This window comes from Athene noctua, chromosome 6 (genome assembly GCF_965140245.1).
Source record: "Athene noctua chromosome 6, bAthNoc1.hap1.1, whole genome shotgun sequence".
NCBI lineage: Eukaryota > Metazoa > Chordata > Aves > Strigiformes > Strigidae > Athene > Athene noctua.
Window position 1 is genome coordinate 49,719,502 of NC_134042.1, and position 16,822 is coordinate 49,736,323.

Sequence of the window (16,822 nt, forward strand, 5' to 3'; positions counted from 1 at the left end):
CCTGATGTGGCCCCCACCATCGCCACACTGGCCAGAACAGCCAGGTTGCCAAATCAGCTCATCCCCAGGCCCAGCATGGGTGGGAGCTGCTTTCCAGGATGGCTGGGATGCGGGATGGAGGGGATGGGGACCGCAGTGACAAATCCCTGTCCCCACAACAGGGTCGGGGCGGAGGGTGTGCAGCCGCTTTTCCTGCAGGACTCCTGCCGGGAATGCCACGAATGTGTCCCTGATTTATTTCTCTCGCCAGCTTACGGGGTTTGACACTTCTCTCCTTGTTATCTGGCATTCCTCGGGCATGTATGTGTTTCAGGACAGATGCGATACTAACCCTGGCCTGGAGCCAGGGGAGCGGGAAGCATTCCAGGAAGACGGAGCAAGAGCTTTTGGCTGCACCCAGCTTGGATTTCCAGGAGCACTCAGCGAGTCCAGCCACATGGATTTAGGGGTGTCCTTTCACCCCACCACCCCAAATCAAAGCCAAGGAACTCCGCTGGCCGTCCTGTCCTTGAAGCCTTGACCCTTCCAGGCCTCCCATGGGTCTGAGAAAGGATAAACAGCGGTGACCCTGCGCCGGGGCCATCGTGCGTGGGGAGCCCACGGGGCGGCCAGCTCCGCTCGCTGACAACTTGCCAGTTGAGCCGCACAACATTTGTTTGGCCGGTGGCCGTTCCAGTTTTCCAGCCCCCACCCATTCCAACCCATCCCGGTTCCCTGTGGATAAGGAGTCACGTTTCTGCCCGCCTCAAGGGAGCAGGATCCGAGGGGGCGAGTGGGGAGCGCTCAGAGCCTCTCGCCCACGCCCCGGTTGGCTTCGGGCCCGGCCCCGGGGGCGTTACAGCGCGGGGGGGGGATGTAGGGCCCGGGGGCAAAAAGGGGGGACCCTCCTCTCCCCCCGCAGCGCCGAAGCCCCCGGGATGCCCCCGCGGTACCCAGCCCGGGGTGGGGCGGGGGAAGGGAAGTTGGGGGGGTGGTGGGGGGGGGGTGTTGCAGCCCGGGGCGGATTTTGGGGTAAGACCCGATTGGTCAGGGCTGGGGCCGGGGGATCCAATAGCAGCGCGGCCGCGGTTTGGATCCGCCCCTCCCGCGGCGCGCCCCGTCCCGCCCCACCGGCTCCGGTTCCCTCCGGCGGGTCGGGGCCGTCCCGTCGGGTCCGCTCCGCTCCTCCGCTGCTCCGGTTCGCCCCGTCGGGGCGGGAGGTTGGGGCAGGAGGAGGAGGAGGGAGAAGGGGGGAGGAGGGAGGGATGTGCCGTGGGCCGGCCGGCGGCGGCGGCGGGGGGATGCTGGTGGCGGTGCTGACGGTGCTGGCGGCGGCGGGGGCTGCCCTGCCCCGCCCGGGGCTGCTGCCGCACGGCCCGGCCCGCGGCGATGCCCGGCTGCGGCCCGGCGACGACGAGAGCTCGCCCGGGGTGCTGCTCCGCCGCGCCCTGCGCCTCTACGGCCGCGCTGCCCGCCGCCTCTACGTGAGTCCCGGCTGGCCCCGGCCTCCCCCCGGCCCCCCGCCGCTCTTCCTTCCTCCGATCCATCATCTGCCTCTGTCCCTCCGGCTGCCCGGCCTCCCCATCCCTCCATCTTCCCCGCGCTCCATCCCTCTGTCCCCACATCCCTCCCTCCATCTTCCTTCCCCCCGCTCACCCCTTTTCTCCCCCTTGACACCCCTCGCTCCTTCTCCCCACCCCTGCCCCTCCACGTGTGTCTTTGCCGCCTCCAGCCCTGCGCCACCGCACGTGTCTTTCCTCCATCCATCCCTTTCCTCTCCCCATTTTTCCCCTCCTGCTCGGTGTCTCCGGCCGTGGAGGAACAAGAGGGCTTTCTCCCTTGCAGCTGCTTCCCCGCCAGCAGCGGCTGCAGCTGGGGCGGCCCCTGAGCTGCAGCTCTCTGGGGGATGGAGAAGCCCGAGGTCTTTGTTTTCTCCTTGGCCGGATGGGGCCACGCGGCCTCAGGACTCTCAGCCCTGTGCCCCACTCCACCAGGGAGAGGGGGGACACGGCGGGGGACCGCTGGCGGAGGCACCTCTGCACCTCCTGAGCACCCTGCGCCGCTCTACCCACAGGTGGGGACCAACGGGGTCATCTCCACCCAGGATTTCCCCAGGGAGACCCAGTACGTGGATGACGATTTCCCCACAGACTTCCCCGTCATCGCTCCCTTCCTGGCCGACCTCGACACCTCCGGTGACAGAGGGAACATCTATTATCGGCAAGACGACTCTCCAGACGTGCTGGACCAGGCTGCGGGTTACATCCAGGCTGGGTTCCCCCGCACCGCCGGCTCCTTCGTGCCCACCGATGCCTTCATCGCCACCTGGGAGAACGTGGGTGCCTACCAGGAGCTCTCGCAGGACGCCGAGGCCTCTGAGAAGGTGAGGCCGATGGGCCGAGGTTGGACGCCCACCCTACGCGTCGCGGGAGGATGAGTCTTCCTCACATAGCACGCAAAACACTCGGTCTCTTCTTTCTGGGCGGTTGGATGGTGGGTCCAACCTTGGATGAGCGTTGGGGGAGATGTGGAGCTTTGTCGGTGGGTCTGTTGGCTTTGCTGATGGGCAGAAGTTTAAAAGTCACTTTCAGCTTCCACAGTTGGAGGTGCTCAAGCTTTTCCCAGCTTTCCAGGCCGAGCTTTACAGTTAGGCCAAGGGGAGAGCTGGGGGAAGCCCAGGTCACCCATCGGTCTCCAGACCTTGGGGCTGGTCCTTCTGCCTGCGCGCTGAAGAACGCTGCCGGCGAGGAACCGGCTTCAGAATTTCCACCGTGGGTTGAGTTTGAGTCTGGAAAACAAGCTCGTAGGTGGTCCGCCGGGTCGGGGAGGTGACCTGTGCTCTCCACCCTTGGGCTGATAAGGCTTCTGAGTGGGTGGACCTCCAGCGCTGCCTTTCCCCGAAACTGCTGGATCTGCTGCTGGGGCAGGAGCCGTCAAGCTGATGACGTGCTGAGGAGGTGACGGTGACGCTCAGCGGCAGGACAGGCTCCTTGAAATGAGCTGGATATGAGGAGCCACAGGAGGAAAAAGCTTGTGACGATGACCCAGAGCTGTGCGATGGGTGACGGGCTCTCGCCGCGGTGGGGTGGGCTGAACCCAAAGCCCATCAGTAGCCACCAGGTCCTCTCGGGCCACCGGGAGCCGTCCCCGCCTGTCGTCCCCCCCGCTCCGGGGCCCTTCGGTAGCGGGTTGCTGAGAGCAGTGGCCAAGCAGGGGAAGAAAACGAGGTTTGGAAGGAAACAACGCACATTTTTTCCTCTAATTTAAAACTTGGGAAAGCAGCTGAAGAGATGCCATCAGGGGCCTCGCAGCGACCTCGCGGCCGTCAAAAACGCAGCCTCCTCTTCTCTTCCCAATTGTTTTTTTTTTCCTCTGAGAAGTTGGATCGGGTTTTAAAATGAAACCGGTCTTGCTTGGAAACAGGCTGCTCCAGGGAAAACTTCATTCAAGACACACTGAAATGCAGCTTGTGCCTGCACTTTGCCGAACTCCCCCTTAGCCCAAACTGCTACAAAACTCCCCAAACACCCCTTTTTTTTTGCCTGACGAAATCTGGCGTTTATTGAAACGCCGCCCTCCCACTGCTCAGAACCAGGATTGACCTCGAAGCCTTTACCCCCTGCTTTGGAAAGTCATGGCTTGTCCATTTTTGAGCCTCGAAAGCAGAAACCTGGGTTAAGGCTGGGGGGGGTTAGAGGCTCCCCGGTCCCTGCCTTGGGGGTCCTGCCTGGCCGGGAGGTCTGTCAGCACTGCCAGCAGCGCCCTGTCCCCTCCAGCTCCTTGGGGACTCTCTTAGTCCCTGCAGTGCCGCTTGCCAGGGCCTCGGAGCAGGATGAGGGCTGACCTCGCTTCTGCGGGAGGACAAATTGCCCTTTGGGCTGGAATTTGCCCTTTGCAGCTCTTTGCCAGGAGCAGCCGGGGGCTGCCTCCCCCCTCCCCACCCCTCTCTCTGCCCCACGTCCCGCCGTGCCGGCACACCGGTGTCACCCACTGCGTCCCCCCTCGCCGCCCACCACAAGGCAAAATGAATCGTGCAGCTGCTGCCGCGATTTGGCCTGCGTGGGGGAGGAATCCAGCCCCCGGGGTGGTTTGGGGGGGGAGTGTCCCCTCCCCAGCTTTTTGGCCGCCTTTGCGCGGGGTCTCTGAATGCCCGAGTGTGCGACGCGCACAACAAGGCTCTTTATATCCCGCGGGGCCGCCGGGAAACCCTGCGATGCCCCCAGGGGCCCTGAGCCCCAAAACTGGGGCTGACGCTGCTGGGACAGGCCGGGTTGGGCTGGGAGGGGCTGCACGGGGGGAGCCCCCACCGCTCCTGCCCACTGCTCCCGGGGTGAAACTGGGAGTTGAATCGTTTTTCCTTCACTTGGGCGCCGTTCCCCGCTCGCGGCTGCCAGCAGCTCGTGGGGAAGGGCTGCTGCTGCTCTGGGCTTATATTTATTTTTTCGGACCTGTGCCTGGCTCAAACGCTGCGAGTTGGTTTCGCCGCGTTTGGGGTGACCGTGAGGGGAGCAGTGTGTGTGTGGGTTCTCTGGTGGCTTGTAAGGGTTGTGCTCGCTCCGTCCATCAGTTATTGCTGCGGTCCCGCTCCCTGGCGCAGCCTTGCTCGGGGCTGGCACGTCCCCAAGGCTTGCAGGGCCGGCACGGCAGGCAGCCAGTGTGCCTATAGCGGGACGTATGGCTGCGGGGAAGGCTGGAGCACAGGCATGTTTTTTCCTGAGGAAACCAAACTAAAATTGTTCTCAGGCAGAAGCGGAGGGGGGGTGTGGGGGTTTCCTCTGAGGCTGATGGGACAGAGAGGAGCTACTGGTGTCAGGGACAGGGCAGAAGGAAGGGGACAGCAGTGAGGGGTTCCCAGGTGGCTGCGTGCCAGCTGTGGTGTGGGGTTACGTGGCCAGGGATGCTCCTGGGCATGGTATGGGGCTGTCCCCTCTCTGCGTGACAGCTCCAAGGGACGCCCCTGCCCTGGAGCAGCTCGGAGGGGGTGGCCTGGCAGTGTCCTAGGCTCCTGTTTGGGAGATGCTGAGCATCTTCCCAGGACATTGGACTGGGCTTTGGCCATGCATGAGCAGCCCCTGCTCCTGCTCTTCCCCAGGAGCTGTCTGCAGGCTGACAGAGGGCCCTTTCGGGGTGCTTCCAGGCACTGCTGTGTGCGAGGAGGTGGCTGTCACATCCCTTGTCCCCTTCCCTGTCTCAGTCCTCCGCTGGGGTCCTGCCCCTCCATGATGTCCATCTGTTCCTGCTCTCCCTTTGCCAGCTCAACACCTTCCAGGCGGTCCTAGCCTACGATGACGAGGACACCTACGCCATCTTCCTCTACCCTGATGGTGGCCTCCAATTCCTGGGGACGCGGCCCAAGGAATCCTACAATGTCCAACTGGAGCTGCCGGCCAGGGTGGGCTTCAGCCGGGGGGATGGTGACGACCCGAAGAGGGACGGGCTCTTCCACAGCCTGGCCAGCAGCGAGGAGGCTCTGAGGCACCTGGAGCGGTGCGTGGTGCTGGGGGGCTGTGTGGGGCGGGCTGGGGGAGCAGGGTCACCTTCTGCCAACCCCCGGAGCCTTTTGAAGGCTGGAAGAAGGAGGAGAGTCAGGTGGGGGTGATGGGCTGAGTCAGGGAGCTTGGCCCCATGTGCACAGGCACTTTTTGGGAGCTGTTTTGGGGGTCTGGGGAGGGGTGGTGTGGAGCAGGCCAGGGTCCCTTTGGGGTGGGCATGATGGATATGAATGTTGTGCTGCTGTTCTGCAGGGAGAGCAACGTGGGGGTACCCGGTGTGTGGGTCTTCCACGTGGGCAGTGTGGCCCCCCTGGAGCATGTGGAGCCAGGGGGCGGCAGGGGAACCGTGCAGAGCCCCGTGCATCATGGCCCCAGCGACTACGCCCGTGCACTCTACGGCCACGCCGACCGCGCGTCCACGGAGCTGCCGGCTCAGCGCGGCGCAGAGGCCACGTCACCGCATCCCGGCCACGGACCCCATGGCCCAGCGCTGCTGGGCATCGTCCCCAAGGGGCTGCCCGTGTCCTCGGGGCAGGAGCGGAGCCGCCGGCTGCACCCTGATGAGGACAGTGGTGTCCGGCAGAGCTACTCTGCCAACCCCTCTTCCTACAGCTCCGGGCATCACGGTGTCGGTGTGGAGGAAGATGCGCATTTTAACCCTGATGGTGAGTGGCCACAGCCCTTGCGATGACCGAATGGGGACGTCTAGTGGCGGGTGGGGATGAGTCTCTTGAGCCAAGGAACAAATGCCAGGACAAGAGGGAATGGCCTCAAGCTGCCCAGGGCAGGGTCAGGCTGGCTCTGAGGAAGGATTTCTGTGCAGAAGGGGCTGTTGGGCGTTGGAATGGGCTGCCCAGGGCAGGGGGGAGTCCCCGGGATCCCTGGAGGGGTTGAAGAGTCGGGCTGAGCCAGCGCTGAGGGATCTGGGGGAGTTGGGAACGGTCAGGGGGAGGGTCATGGTTGGGCTGGAGGAGCTTCAAGGTCTTTTCCAACCAAGATGATTCTGTGGGCGGCCCCCTAAAAAAGGCCTCTTTGCTGCAAGCTCATCTCTTCCCAAGCAGCCGGGGCTGGAGCTAGTGTGGGCTGGCATCGCTCCTACGAAGCTGCTGCCCTCCCAGCTCCTCTCCTCCTGGCCAAATCCTGCTGCCAAGGGGCTGCCAGAGCCATATGTCCGTGCCCGAAGGCTTTGCTCCGTGTTACGAGGAGGGAAGCTCGGGGACGGGAAGCTCAGGCAACAGGTTGTGGAGCTTCTGTGGCATGTGCTTGGGGGAGCAAAGCCCCGTCCCCAGCCGGCTGTCTCCCAAAAATACGCAGGAACTTGATCTCTCACCCTCTGTCAGAACTGCCTGAAATCAGGCAACAGGTTCAAAACCCTCCCCTATGCATCCCAGGCAGCTTTTTTTAGGAACCAGCCCATCTCCCAACGGTGGTTTTGGGGCCAGGGAGGCAAGGTGCCCAACCCCCATGAGGGGTGGCTTTGTCACCATGTCCCCAACCCTCTCCCCTTGGCCCCAGTGTTCACCTACAGCGCGGCCAGCAAGGAGACGTGTGCCCAGCACCACGGGCGCTGCTCCCCGCACGCCTTCTGCACCGACTACGCCACCGGTGTCTGCTGCCACTGCCAGGCCACCTACTACGGCAACGGGCGGCAGTGCCTGCCCGAAGGTACGCGGGGCGGCCGGCGGGGACGGGCACCTTGTGCCTGGGTGGCCACTGCCAGGGGTGCCCGTTTCCCTGCCCAGGGGCCGTGCATCGCCTCAACGGGAAGGTGAGCGGGAGCTTGACGGTGGGACGGGCGTCCGTCCGCTTCCAGGACGTCGACCTACACGCCTACATCGTGGGCAGCGACGGCCGAACATACACGGCCATCAGTGGGGTGCCCCAGCCCGCTGCCCGGGCCCTCCTGCCCCTCCTGCCCGTCGGCGGGCTCTTCGCCTGGCTCTTCGCCCTGGAGGAGCCCGGCGCCGAGAACGGCTTCAGCATCACCGGTGAGCGGGGACCTGGGTCACCGAGCCCCGTTGCTCCGTGGGACGTGGCTCCTGTGGGGTGGCCCTGGGAGGCAATGAGGGGTGCAGGTTTGGGTCAGCCCCACGGCTCCTCCGATCGTCTCCCTGGGTTCGGTGTCACCTCCCAGCTGCGAGCCCCCGCGGGAGTGCCGGAGGAGCAGGGAAGGATGCTTGGGGGATGTATTCCCTAAAAATCCTACAACCAAACACCGCCTGTTCCCTCTTCCTGCCCAGGTGCCGAATTCACCCAGAGCCTGGAGGTGACCTTCTACCCCGGGGAGGAGACGGTGCACGTCACTCAGACAGCCGAGGGCCTGGGACCAGACAATTATTTAAACCTTAAGACACATATCCAGGGCCAGGTGCCATTTCTCCCGGAGAACATCACCGTCCACATTGCTCCCTACAAGGAGCTCTACCACTACTCCAGCTCAGGTAGGAGCCTGTGCTCAGCCCCACAGTTGCTTTCTCACATGCCATCCCCACATGCCTCACCCAGAGCAGCCCAAACCCACCCCATCCCCACCATGCTCCCCCCCCGCAATCCAAGAGACAGTGACGCTGAAGCCTCTTTTCCCACACCCCGTGGGGGGTGTTTTTCTGGCCGTCCAGCAGCTGTGATATCCTCTGCTCACCGGGAATACATCCTGGCTGCGGGCACTGCCAACCAGACCTTGTCGTACCGCCTGCGCCAGAACATCACCTTCGCCGGCTGCCCGCACGCCCGCCTGCCCGCCCGGCAGCAGCTCAGTGTGACACGGGCTTTCGCCCTCTACGACAGCCAGGAGCACGTCCTACGTTATGCCCTCGCCGCCCGCATCGGCTCAGCACGAGGTGAGCTCTGGCACCCACCCCGGGTGCCCACCCCAGGGTGCCAGCCCCCACTTTGCTCAGAAACAGCCCAAAGAGAGGTTTGGTTTGTTTTTTGGTTTTTTTTTTTCTTCCCAAGCAGCGTTTGCTGAAGCCTCATCACCCTTAGGTGATGGCCTCAAGCTGCCCAGGGCAGGGTCAGGCTGGCTCTGAGGAAGGATTTCTGTGCAGAAGGGGCTGTTGGGCGTTGGAATGGGCTGCCCAGGGCAGGGGGGAGTCCCCGGGATCCCTGGAGGGGTTGAAGAGTCGGGCTGAGCCAGCGCTGAGGGATCTGGGGGAGTTGGGAACGGTCAGGGGGAGGGTCATGGTTGGGCTGGAGGAGCTTCAAGGGCTTTTCCAACCGAGATGATTCTGTGATTCTGTGAAGCACTCCCAGCACCGGGTGGCACAGCCATGGGTCCCTGCATGGGATGAGAGTGCTGCGTCACAGCAGCGATGCCAATGTCAGATATAAATGGGAACGGTCGTTCCCCACTCCCTGTGTCTCCCAGGCCTTTTTACCCCCCCCTTAACACCCCCGCTTGCCTGCAGGCGATGCCGAGAATCCCCTGGTGAACCCGTGCCATGACAACACACATGTGTGCGAGGCGCCAGCACGCTGCCAGCCCAGCGTGGGGATGGAGTACACCTGCGAGTGCGCGGCCGGGTACCGCGGGGACGGACGGGGCTGCCGAGGTGAGTGGGGGCTGCAGGCGGGGGCGGGGAGCCGGGGCTGGAGTACCCCGTCCCCTCCAGGGCATCACGGTGGCCACAGCCATTTGGGGTGCTGGTCTCTTGGAGTTGCACACCAAGGTTTTGGGTGAATCATGGGGGGGAAACTGAGGCAGGGTGTTGGGGACAGCGAGGGAAGCGCTCCAGGAGCATTGCAGGGACAGAGGATGGGCAGCTTGAGGCAGGACACACCCCCCTCAAGGCTGGGAGCGGGCAGACCCTGAAAATAGGGGTGTCCCACCACTACCGGGCTGCCCGGTGTCTCCCCCTTTCTCCAGATGTAGACGAGTGCACCGAGGGTCTGAGCCAGTGCGGCCCCTTCACCGTCTGCCTCAACATGCCGGGTAGTTACCGGTGCGAGTGCCGCGGCGGCTACCGGCCGGCGGAGGACGGGCAGGCGTGTGTGCGTAAGTGCCAGCCCCACGGTTTTGGGATCCCCCCCATGGGGCTCACCCTGGCCAACCCTTCACCCCCTTGTCCCCACAGCGCTGGCACCGCCGAGTGACCCCTGTGAGGATGGGAGCCACCCCTGCGCGCCAGCTGACCGGGCACGCTGCCTGCCCAGCGCTGGGGGCCGCCCCACCTGCGAGTGCCTTCCCGGGTACGCCGGTGATGGCATCGACTGCTCCGGTATGGTGGGGGCACAGGAGGGACCACGTAGGTGCCAGGGTGCCTTGCCCTGGCTGATCCCCATCTTCCCTGTGTGCAGACGTGGATGAGTGCGCCGGAAACCCATGTCACCCGGCTGCCGCCTGCTACAACACACCGGGCTCCTTCTCCTGCCGCTGCCAACCCGGCTACGAGGGCGATGGCTTCCAGTGCACGCACGGTAAGGCTGCACGGCTCGCCCTCACGCCGGCTCTGCCCGGGGCGGGGGCTTCCCCCATCCTCACTCTGCTGTTCTGTGGCAGAAGGGAGCACGCAGCGGCTGACCCCCTGCCAGCATGAGCGGCTGTACCCGCGGGCGGTGCCGCCGGGACCCTCGCCCGTCAGCAACGGGCACGTGCCCCAGTGCGACGAGGAGGGTCGGTACCGGCCCTTGCAGTGCCACGGCAGCACCGGGCACTGCTGGTGCGTGGACGCCGCGGGGCAGGAGATCGCTGGCACGCGGACAGCACCGGGCAGCACCCCACCTCGCTGCGGGAGCCCAGGTCAGTGCCCCGGCGGGTGCCGTCCCCTCCCTGTAGCACCCTGACCCCGTCAGTGCCCTGGAGCGGGGGGAGTGCTCGAGGGGGTGAGGGGAGGTGGGTGGGGTCCTTCGGTGTCTTGTTGGCACCCTGATGGGATCCGTGGGCACCCAGCTCTTGGGGCAGAGTGTCCCCCAGCAGCATGGGGCAGGAGATGCCCTGACTGGCTGGTGCTCGGGGGCAGAGGGTGTTGAGAAGGTGCTGGAGCAGGCAGAGCTCTGCCTGGCCCTGCCCATCCTGGCCGGCTGCAGCATTTTGGGCCCAGCCACCAGCAGAGAGGGGACAGTGGGGCTGCAGTGAGCGGAGGGGACCCTCTGCCCAACCACCCAGCTGGGGGCTTCGCTGCCATGGCCTGGGTGCAGGCTGCTGCCAAATGGGTTGTTGGGCACTTCAGGGGCGCTCCTGGGTCTTTAGGGTGCCCTGGCCCCACGGGGTTATAGTGGCAGTGACCGTTGGGGCGCCTCTTCTGTCATCTTGTGATGGAGGGGACAGCCACAGGGTGCTGAGGGGGTGGGAGGGAGGGCAGCCCCAACCCAAGGCGGGTGGTCAAGTGGCGCCAGCAGAGCATCACCCGGCCCTGGGTGACACAGGGCCAAACCTGGGTGCCACGCGCGTCCAGGGGCACCTCCTGAGCCTGAGGGGGGGGGCATTTGCTGCCGGCAGATCCCGTCCGACAGATGACCCCCTGCGAACACGAGCGGCTGTACCCACGGGCGGTGCCACCAGGACCCTCACCCGTGGGCGACAGGCACGTGCCCCAGTGCGACGAGGAGGGTCGGTACCGGCCCTTGCAGTGCCACGGCAGCACCGGGCACTGCTGGTGCGTGGATGCCGCGGGGCAGGAGATCGCTGGCACGCGGACGGCACCGGGCAGCACCCCACCTCGCTGCGGGAGCCCAGGTCAGTGCCCCGGAGGTTGCCGTCCCCTCCCCATAGCACCCCGACCCTGTGCTGCCCCTCCGGCATGCTGAGAGCATGGGAGGGGCACCCAGCAAGGAGAGGGGGACGCGGGGCTCCAGCAAAGCCCTGAGTTCCCCTGAGCTTGCGCGCGGGGTCCATCACGGGAGGGGGTGACTGTCACCCATCCCCGTGCCAGAGCCCACGGAGCGGCCCCGCACCATGTGCGAGCGCTGGCGGCAGAGCTTGCTGGAGCACTACGGCGGCAGCCCCCGCCACGACCAGTATGTGCCACAGTGCGAGGCGGGGGGGGCCTTCACCCCGCTGCAGTGCCACGGGGACAGCGGGTACTGCTGGTGCGTGGATGAGAACGGCAGGGAGATCCAGGGGACGCGCTCGGAGCCTGGCAGCACCCCACCGTGTAAGAGCTCAGCATCCCAAGTGTGACCCCCCCTCCAATATCTAGCACAGCATGGATGCTTGGCACTGCACCCTGCTGCTGCTCGGGTGTGGAGCCGAGGGGATGATTCTCTCCGAGCCATCTCTCTCCCTTGTCCCCCCTTTTATCTATGTGCCAGGTCTCCCCAGCGTCGCGCCGCCCAGCGTCCGGCCATCTCCCCGACCCGACGTGTCCCCACCAGCCACAGGGACCTTTCTGCTCTACGCTCAGGGACAGCAAATCGGCTACCTCCCGCTCAACGGCACTCGGCTGCAGAAGGAGGCAGCCAAGACCCTGCTCTCCCTGCATGTACAGTATCTCGAGCGCCGGGCGTGGGCTGTGGGACCACCGGAGGGAGTTAGGGACGGGCGGGTGCCACGGCTCCGTGTTTTGCATCACCCTGGCCTGCTCTTGCCTGAGCTGTGAGGGACCTGGGGGGGTTGATTGCCAACCAGCTGAACAGGAGCCAGCAGTGTGCCCAGGTGGCCAAGAAGGCCAATGGCATCCTGGCTTGTGTCAGCACTGGCGTGGCCAGCAGGGACAGGGAAGGGATCTGAGCCCTGGGCTCAGCAATGGTGAGGCCGCCCCTCGATTCCTGGGTTCAGTTTTGGGCCCCTCACCCCAAAAAGGCCATTGAATGACTCGAGCGTGGCCAGAGAAGGGCAACGGAGCTGGGGCAGGGTCTGGAGCACAGGTCTGCTGGGGAGCGGCTGGGGGAACTGGGGGGGTTCAGTCTGGAGAAGAGGAGGCTGAGGGGAGACCTCCTGGCCCTCTGCAACTCCCTGCCAGGAGGGGGCAGAGAGGGGGGATGAGTCTCTGGAGCCAAGGAGCCAGCGCCAGGCCCCGAGGGAATGGCCTCAAGCTGCCCAGGGCAGGGTCAGGCTGGCTCTGAGGAAGGATTTCTGTGCAGAAGGGGCTGTTGGGCGTTGGAATGGGCTGCCCAGGGCAGGGGGGAGTCCCCGGGATCCCTGGAGGGGTTGAAGAGTCGGGCTGAGCCAGCGCTGAGGGATCTGGGGGAGTTGGGAACGGTCAGGGGGAGGCTCATGGTTGGGCTGGAGGAGCTGCAAGGGCTTTTCCAACCCAGATGATTCTGGGATGGTCTGAGGGGGGGGTCACTACTTGATGTTGGGTTGTGGGTGCATTGGCTGTGCCAGCTGCCTTGTGGCAAAGATGGAGGAAGGGGAGGCGGGGCGGGTGTCACAACCTGGGGCTGCAATGAGTGCAAGTGCTCACAGAGCTCCCTGGCCATCAGTCACAGACCCCGGGCTGCAACTCTACTGCAAACTTGCCTCTTCCCTTCCTCAGACTCCTCTTGGAGCATGGCCACGTGCATCCCCAGCCAGGCCAGACCGAGGGAGAGGAACGCTGAAAACAGAGCCACGACCCTCCCGGCACCCCAGGGAACTGAAACACCTCGCCAAGTATTCCCTTTCCCCCTCCTGCCGGTCATTCCTGGGGCTGCCTTCACTCTTGGAGCAGTCTCTCCTTGAGCCAAAGGGTTTTAAACCCATCTGGACGTGGGTGTGCGCCTGCGACAGCTGGCCTCAAATCCTCCGTGCAGGGTTCAGCCGGGGGTGTGCAGCAGGAGCCTGTCGCTCTTGGGTTTTGCCAGGAAAAAGGGATTCAAGAGTCATTCCGCATTACTGCATCTCGCACAGTGCCCTGAGCAGCTCCCGGTGCTGGCTGGAGGGATGAGGGTGCTTGATTTCACCTGCGTCCCTCTCCCAACCCTGACAGGGCTCCATCGTGGTGGGGATCGACTACGACTGCCGGGAGAAGATGATCTATTGGACCGATGTGGCCGGCCGGACCATAAGCCGGGCGAGTCTGGAGCCAGGCGCTGAGCCAGAGACCGTTATCAACTCAGGTGTGCTCCCACCACCCCTGACATCCCCCCAAAGCCACGCCAGCGGGTCTACACCCGTTTGTGCCCATCGTGGCACCGGGGCTGTCCCGCCTTGGAGCTCCTCGAGCTGCACTCGCGTCCCTTGGCTGTGGCTCGGGGCACCGTGACGGGTCCCCAGGCGCTTGACCACGGCCATCCCTCGGCAGGGCTCATCAGCCCCGAGGGGCTAGCGGTGGACCACCTGCGCCGAGCCATGTTCTGGACTGACAGCGGCCTGGATAAGATTGAGAGAGCCCGGCTGGATGGCTCCGAGCGGCGGGTGCTCTTCGACACAGAGCTCGTCAACCCCCGGGCCATCGCGGTGGACCCCGTCCGAGGGTGAGTGGTGGCATTTCTGGAGGGATTTCCAGGCAGGGCTGTGGCACTGTGCCAGATTTGCAGTAGGAGTCATATTTGGGGGGGGAGAAAAAAGCCTGAGAGGGGCTGTTTGCCTTCAGCCAGGTACCTGTGATGGGTCAAGGTAGGACCCTCAGGGGAGGGTCAAACCCACACAGCGGTGCCAAGGCCCCAGCCTGACCCTGGGAGCAGCTCTCCTACGCTGCACACCCCATAGGAGGGATTGGCTGTTCCCCACCCCTTCTTTTATTTAGTAATTCAACATTTGGCTAAACCTGCTGTTTCAGTGGCTGGACGTCCATTATTCTTAAAACTCTGAAACTTGCCTGGCCTTTGAAAACACAAGCTGTGCCTCTGGGGTGCTGCTGTGATACAAAATGTGCTACTCCTAAGACTCGCCCTCATCTAGGAGCCATGGTTCAGGTCGTAAACATGTCTGACATCGTTCTGGTTTTCTCTTAGATTTTTTTCAAATCAAAGATTTATTTCAGGCACTGTTAAGGGGAAAACCAGGCCTCTCTCCTGACAAGAACCAGTAACGAAGCTGATAAGCTCCTACCACTCCTTACTGTTGTGTGTCCTGCTTGTTCATTATATAATTATTTCCCAAGCAATCTTTACTGGACGGACTGGAATCGTGAAGCACCCAAAATCGAAACTTCTACTGTCAACGGAGCCAACAGGAGGGTCCTGGTGAATAAAGACATCGGTTTGCCCAACGGCCTGACCTTTGACCCCTTCTCCAAGCTGCTCTGTTGGGCAGACGCAGGTAACTTCACCGAGGAGGGCTCAGACTCCGACACACTAAACCTTGAGGGATAAAACCAGCTAAATCTGTCTTTATCCTGTTGCTATCTGTGGGATTCTCTGCCCCCTTCCATGGTCCTGGTGCAAGAACACAAGTTGCTTCTCCATCATCATTAAGCTGAGAAGCTGTTTCAAAAATTAGTGAATACAAAGACGACGTTTGGGTTTTTTTTTGGTGGCCTGGTAACTGTCTTGTGTTTGAAAAGGAACGAAGCACCTGGAGTGCACCTTCCCCGACGGCGCAGGCCGGCGTATCATACAGAACAACCTCAACTACCCCTTCAGCATCATCAGTTATGCCAATCACTTCTACCACACCGACTGGAGACGGTAAGGAAAGAAAAGCTGCTGCCTCCTGCGGCTGGGAGCGCTGAGCTGGCAGCTCCTGGGGCTCCAGCCTCTGTCCCTCCCTGCCCGAGCCATGCTAGCAAGCAGCTCCAAGTGGCTTTGAGCTAGAGGGGGAGAAAAAGTAAAGGCAGTCCCCAGCCCCTGAGTCCTGGCACCTCACCAGGGCACTCTCAGGTCTCTTGCAGTGCCACGTTCAGCAACACCCGCTTGTAAATCTCAGCAGTTGTTCAGAAACAACCCGTTTCCTGGGAGGGACAGAAAGAGCAGTTGGAGTTTTTTTGTTTGGTTTTTTTTTTTTTTAAATTAAAATTTGGCACAAGTTTCTGAATCTAGAAGCGCTCCTCGGTTGTTCCCTCTCCCCCGCCACCCAAGGGCCTTGGCCATCAGGAACTCGCCTCTCTTCCCCCTCCAGCTGGAAGCTCTCAAAACTTCCATCAAATCCTAACAGATTACAACAAACACTTAAGCGCTTGCCATGCTTGGAGGAGACTCTCAGGGAGCTAATCTCTCCTTGGAAGGCTGGCTCTGAGACACTGCATCACTAAGGAGAACTGCACTGAGTGAGCTGAATGTAGATTTTACAGGGCAAATTTTTTTCCACTTCGTTGTGCAGGTCTTCAGATCCATCTTTTGAGCCGCCCCTGTTCTTAAATGCATACAGAGGGGGGAAAAAACGTCAAGTTTCATAGATGAGTAAAGCACTTCTCCCCCTTTTATCACCAGGGATGGTGTGATAGCTATTGATAAAGAAACTGGCTCCTTTACCGATGAGTATCTTCCAGAGCAGCGATCACATCTCTATGGAATAACTGCAGTTTATCCCTACTGCCCTGGAGGTAAAAACGCAACAAAACCCACTCCCCTTCTTATTGTCTTGACAGCAGTTATATGCCTGACACGCTAAAAATATCCCTTTCTCTCTGCAGCAAGGAAATAGTAACTGCTATTTCGAGAAACAACAATCTTTGCACCCAAAAGAACTTCAGACCCAGAGAACTGTCACTGCATACAACTATGGGGGAAAACCCTTAACCAAGGCCAACGAAGTGACCTACTTTCCTGCAAAAGATTATCAAGTACTTTTGAAGTTATACCTCAGGTCTTTACTACTGTATTTTTTTAAAAAGCAAAAAACATTGATATATTGCAAAAAAGAATGGTCCTGTGAATCTTAAGGCCATGACTCTAACTCTTGCTTATGCAAGCAAATTTAAAATGTAGCTTATTCAAATGTTTTTATTGGAAGAAGAATGGATTAATTTTTCATAGTTTTGACAATCTGACCAACAGGTCCTTTTATCCAAAAATAAGTGCCATGGGGGAGCTTTGGATGCAGTATCTTGCTGGGTCTAAGTAATCTACAGCCCTGAAAAAGAGAGACTGCGTGCTCCAAAGGTGTGCAGAACAGTTACGTGATATGGCAAAGGCATTGAAGTTTTTCCAGGAGAGAATTCTGTATTTTCACCACTGCCTCAATGCATGTCTTTTAGTATTTATATTAGAAGAATATGCTAGAAGTGATCTGTTCATGGGTGTTGGTTCTAAGTGCCTTCATAGACCTACCCACTGTAGACCAATACATGTTCAGAAATACCATTTATGTTGTAACGCTTCACTTTTTCTAGGTTACTTCAATAATTGAATAAAAATGGTTGTTTTAAGTTTCCCTTTGGATTTAGTTTTTAAATATTTCAGCTGTAGGGTAGGCTGTGGAAGAGCAGCAAGCCAGTTCAGATGGCAGGACCTCAGCAAAAGGGGAAGCTGCAGAGCTTTTATGTAACACTCCCTTCTCAACACAAAGCCAAAAGACAATAAAAAAAAATAAGAGTCATATTTCCCAACTC

At 61.5% G+C, this 16,822-nt stretch overlaps 1 protein-coding gene across 1 annotated transcript; it reads left to right on the forward strand.

Annotated features, from left to right (window-relative positions):
- Positions 1 to 1,280: 1,280 nt before the first annotated feature.
- Positions 1,281 to 16,697, forward strand: NID2 (nidogen 2). Its single transcript, XM_074908960.1, has 22 exons — positions 1,281 to 1,463; positions 2,054 to 2,362; positions 5,234 to 5,466; positions 5,724 to 6,136; positions 6,987 to 7,136; positions 7,214 to 7,459; positions 7,712 to 7,912; positions 8,090 to 8,311; positions 8,879 to 9,022; positions 9,337 to 9,465; positions 9,545 to 9,688; positions 9,768 to 9,887; positions 9,970 to 10,209; positions 10,909 to 11,145; positions 11,342 to 11,563; positions 11,721 to 11,890; positions 13,319 to 13,448; positions 13,634 to 13,805; positions 14,435 to 14,592; positions 14,837 to 14,960; positions 15,702 to 15,814; positions 15,905 to 16,697. The coding sequence occupies exons 1-22, from the start codon at positions 1,281 to 1,283 to the stop codon at positions 15,913 to 15,915; spliced, it is 4,071 nt and encodes a 1,356-aa protein (XP_074765061.1). The 3' UTR covers positions 15,916 to 16,697.
- The last annotated feature ends 125 nt before the right edge of the window (positions 16,698 to 16,822 follow it).

Bases quoted from the DNA above. Each gene is read 5' to 3' on its own strand.
- NID2 (XM_074908960.1), top strand. From the start codon at position 1,281: ATGCTGGTGGCGGTGCTGACGGTGCTGGCGGCGGCGGGGGCTGCCCTG. The intron at 8,312-8,878 runs GTGAGCTCTGGC...GCTTGCCTGCAG, and splicing joins CCGCATCGGCTCAGCACGAG to GCGATGCCGAGAATCCCCTG. The intron at 9,888-9,969 runs GTAAGGCTGCAC...GTTCTGTGGCAG, and splicing joins TGGCTTCCAGTGCACGCACG to AAGGGAGCACGCAGCGGCTG.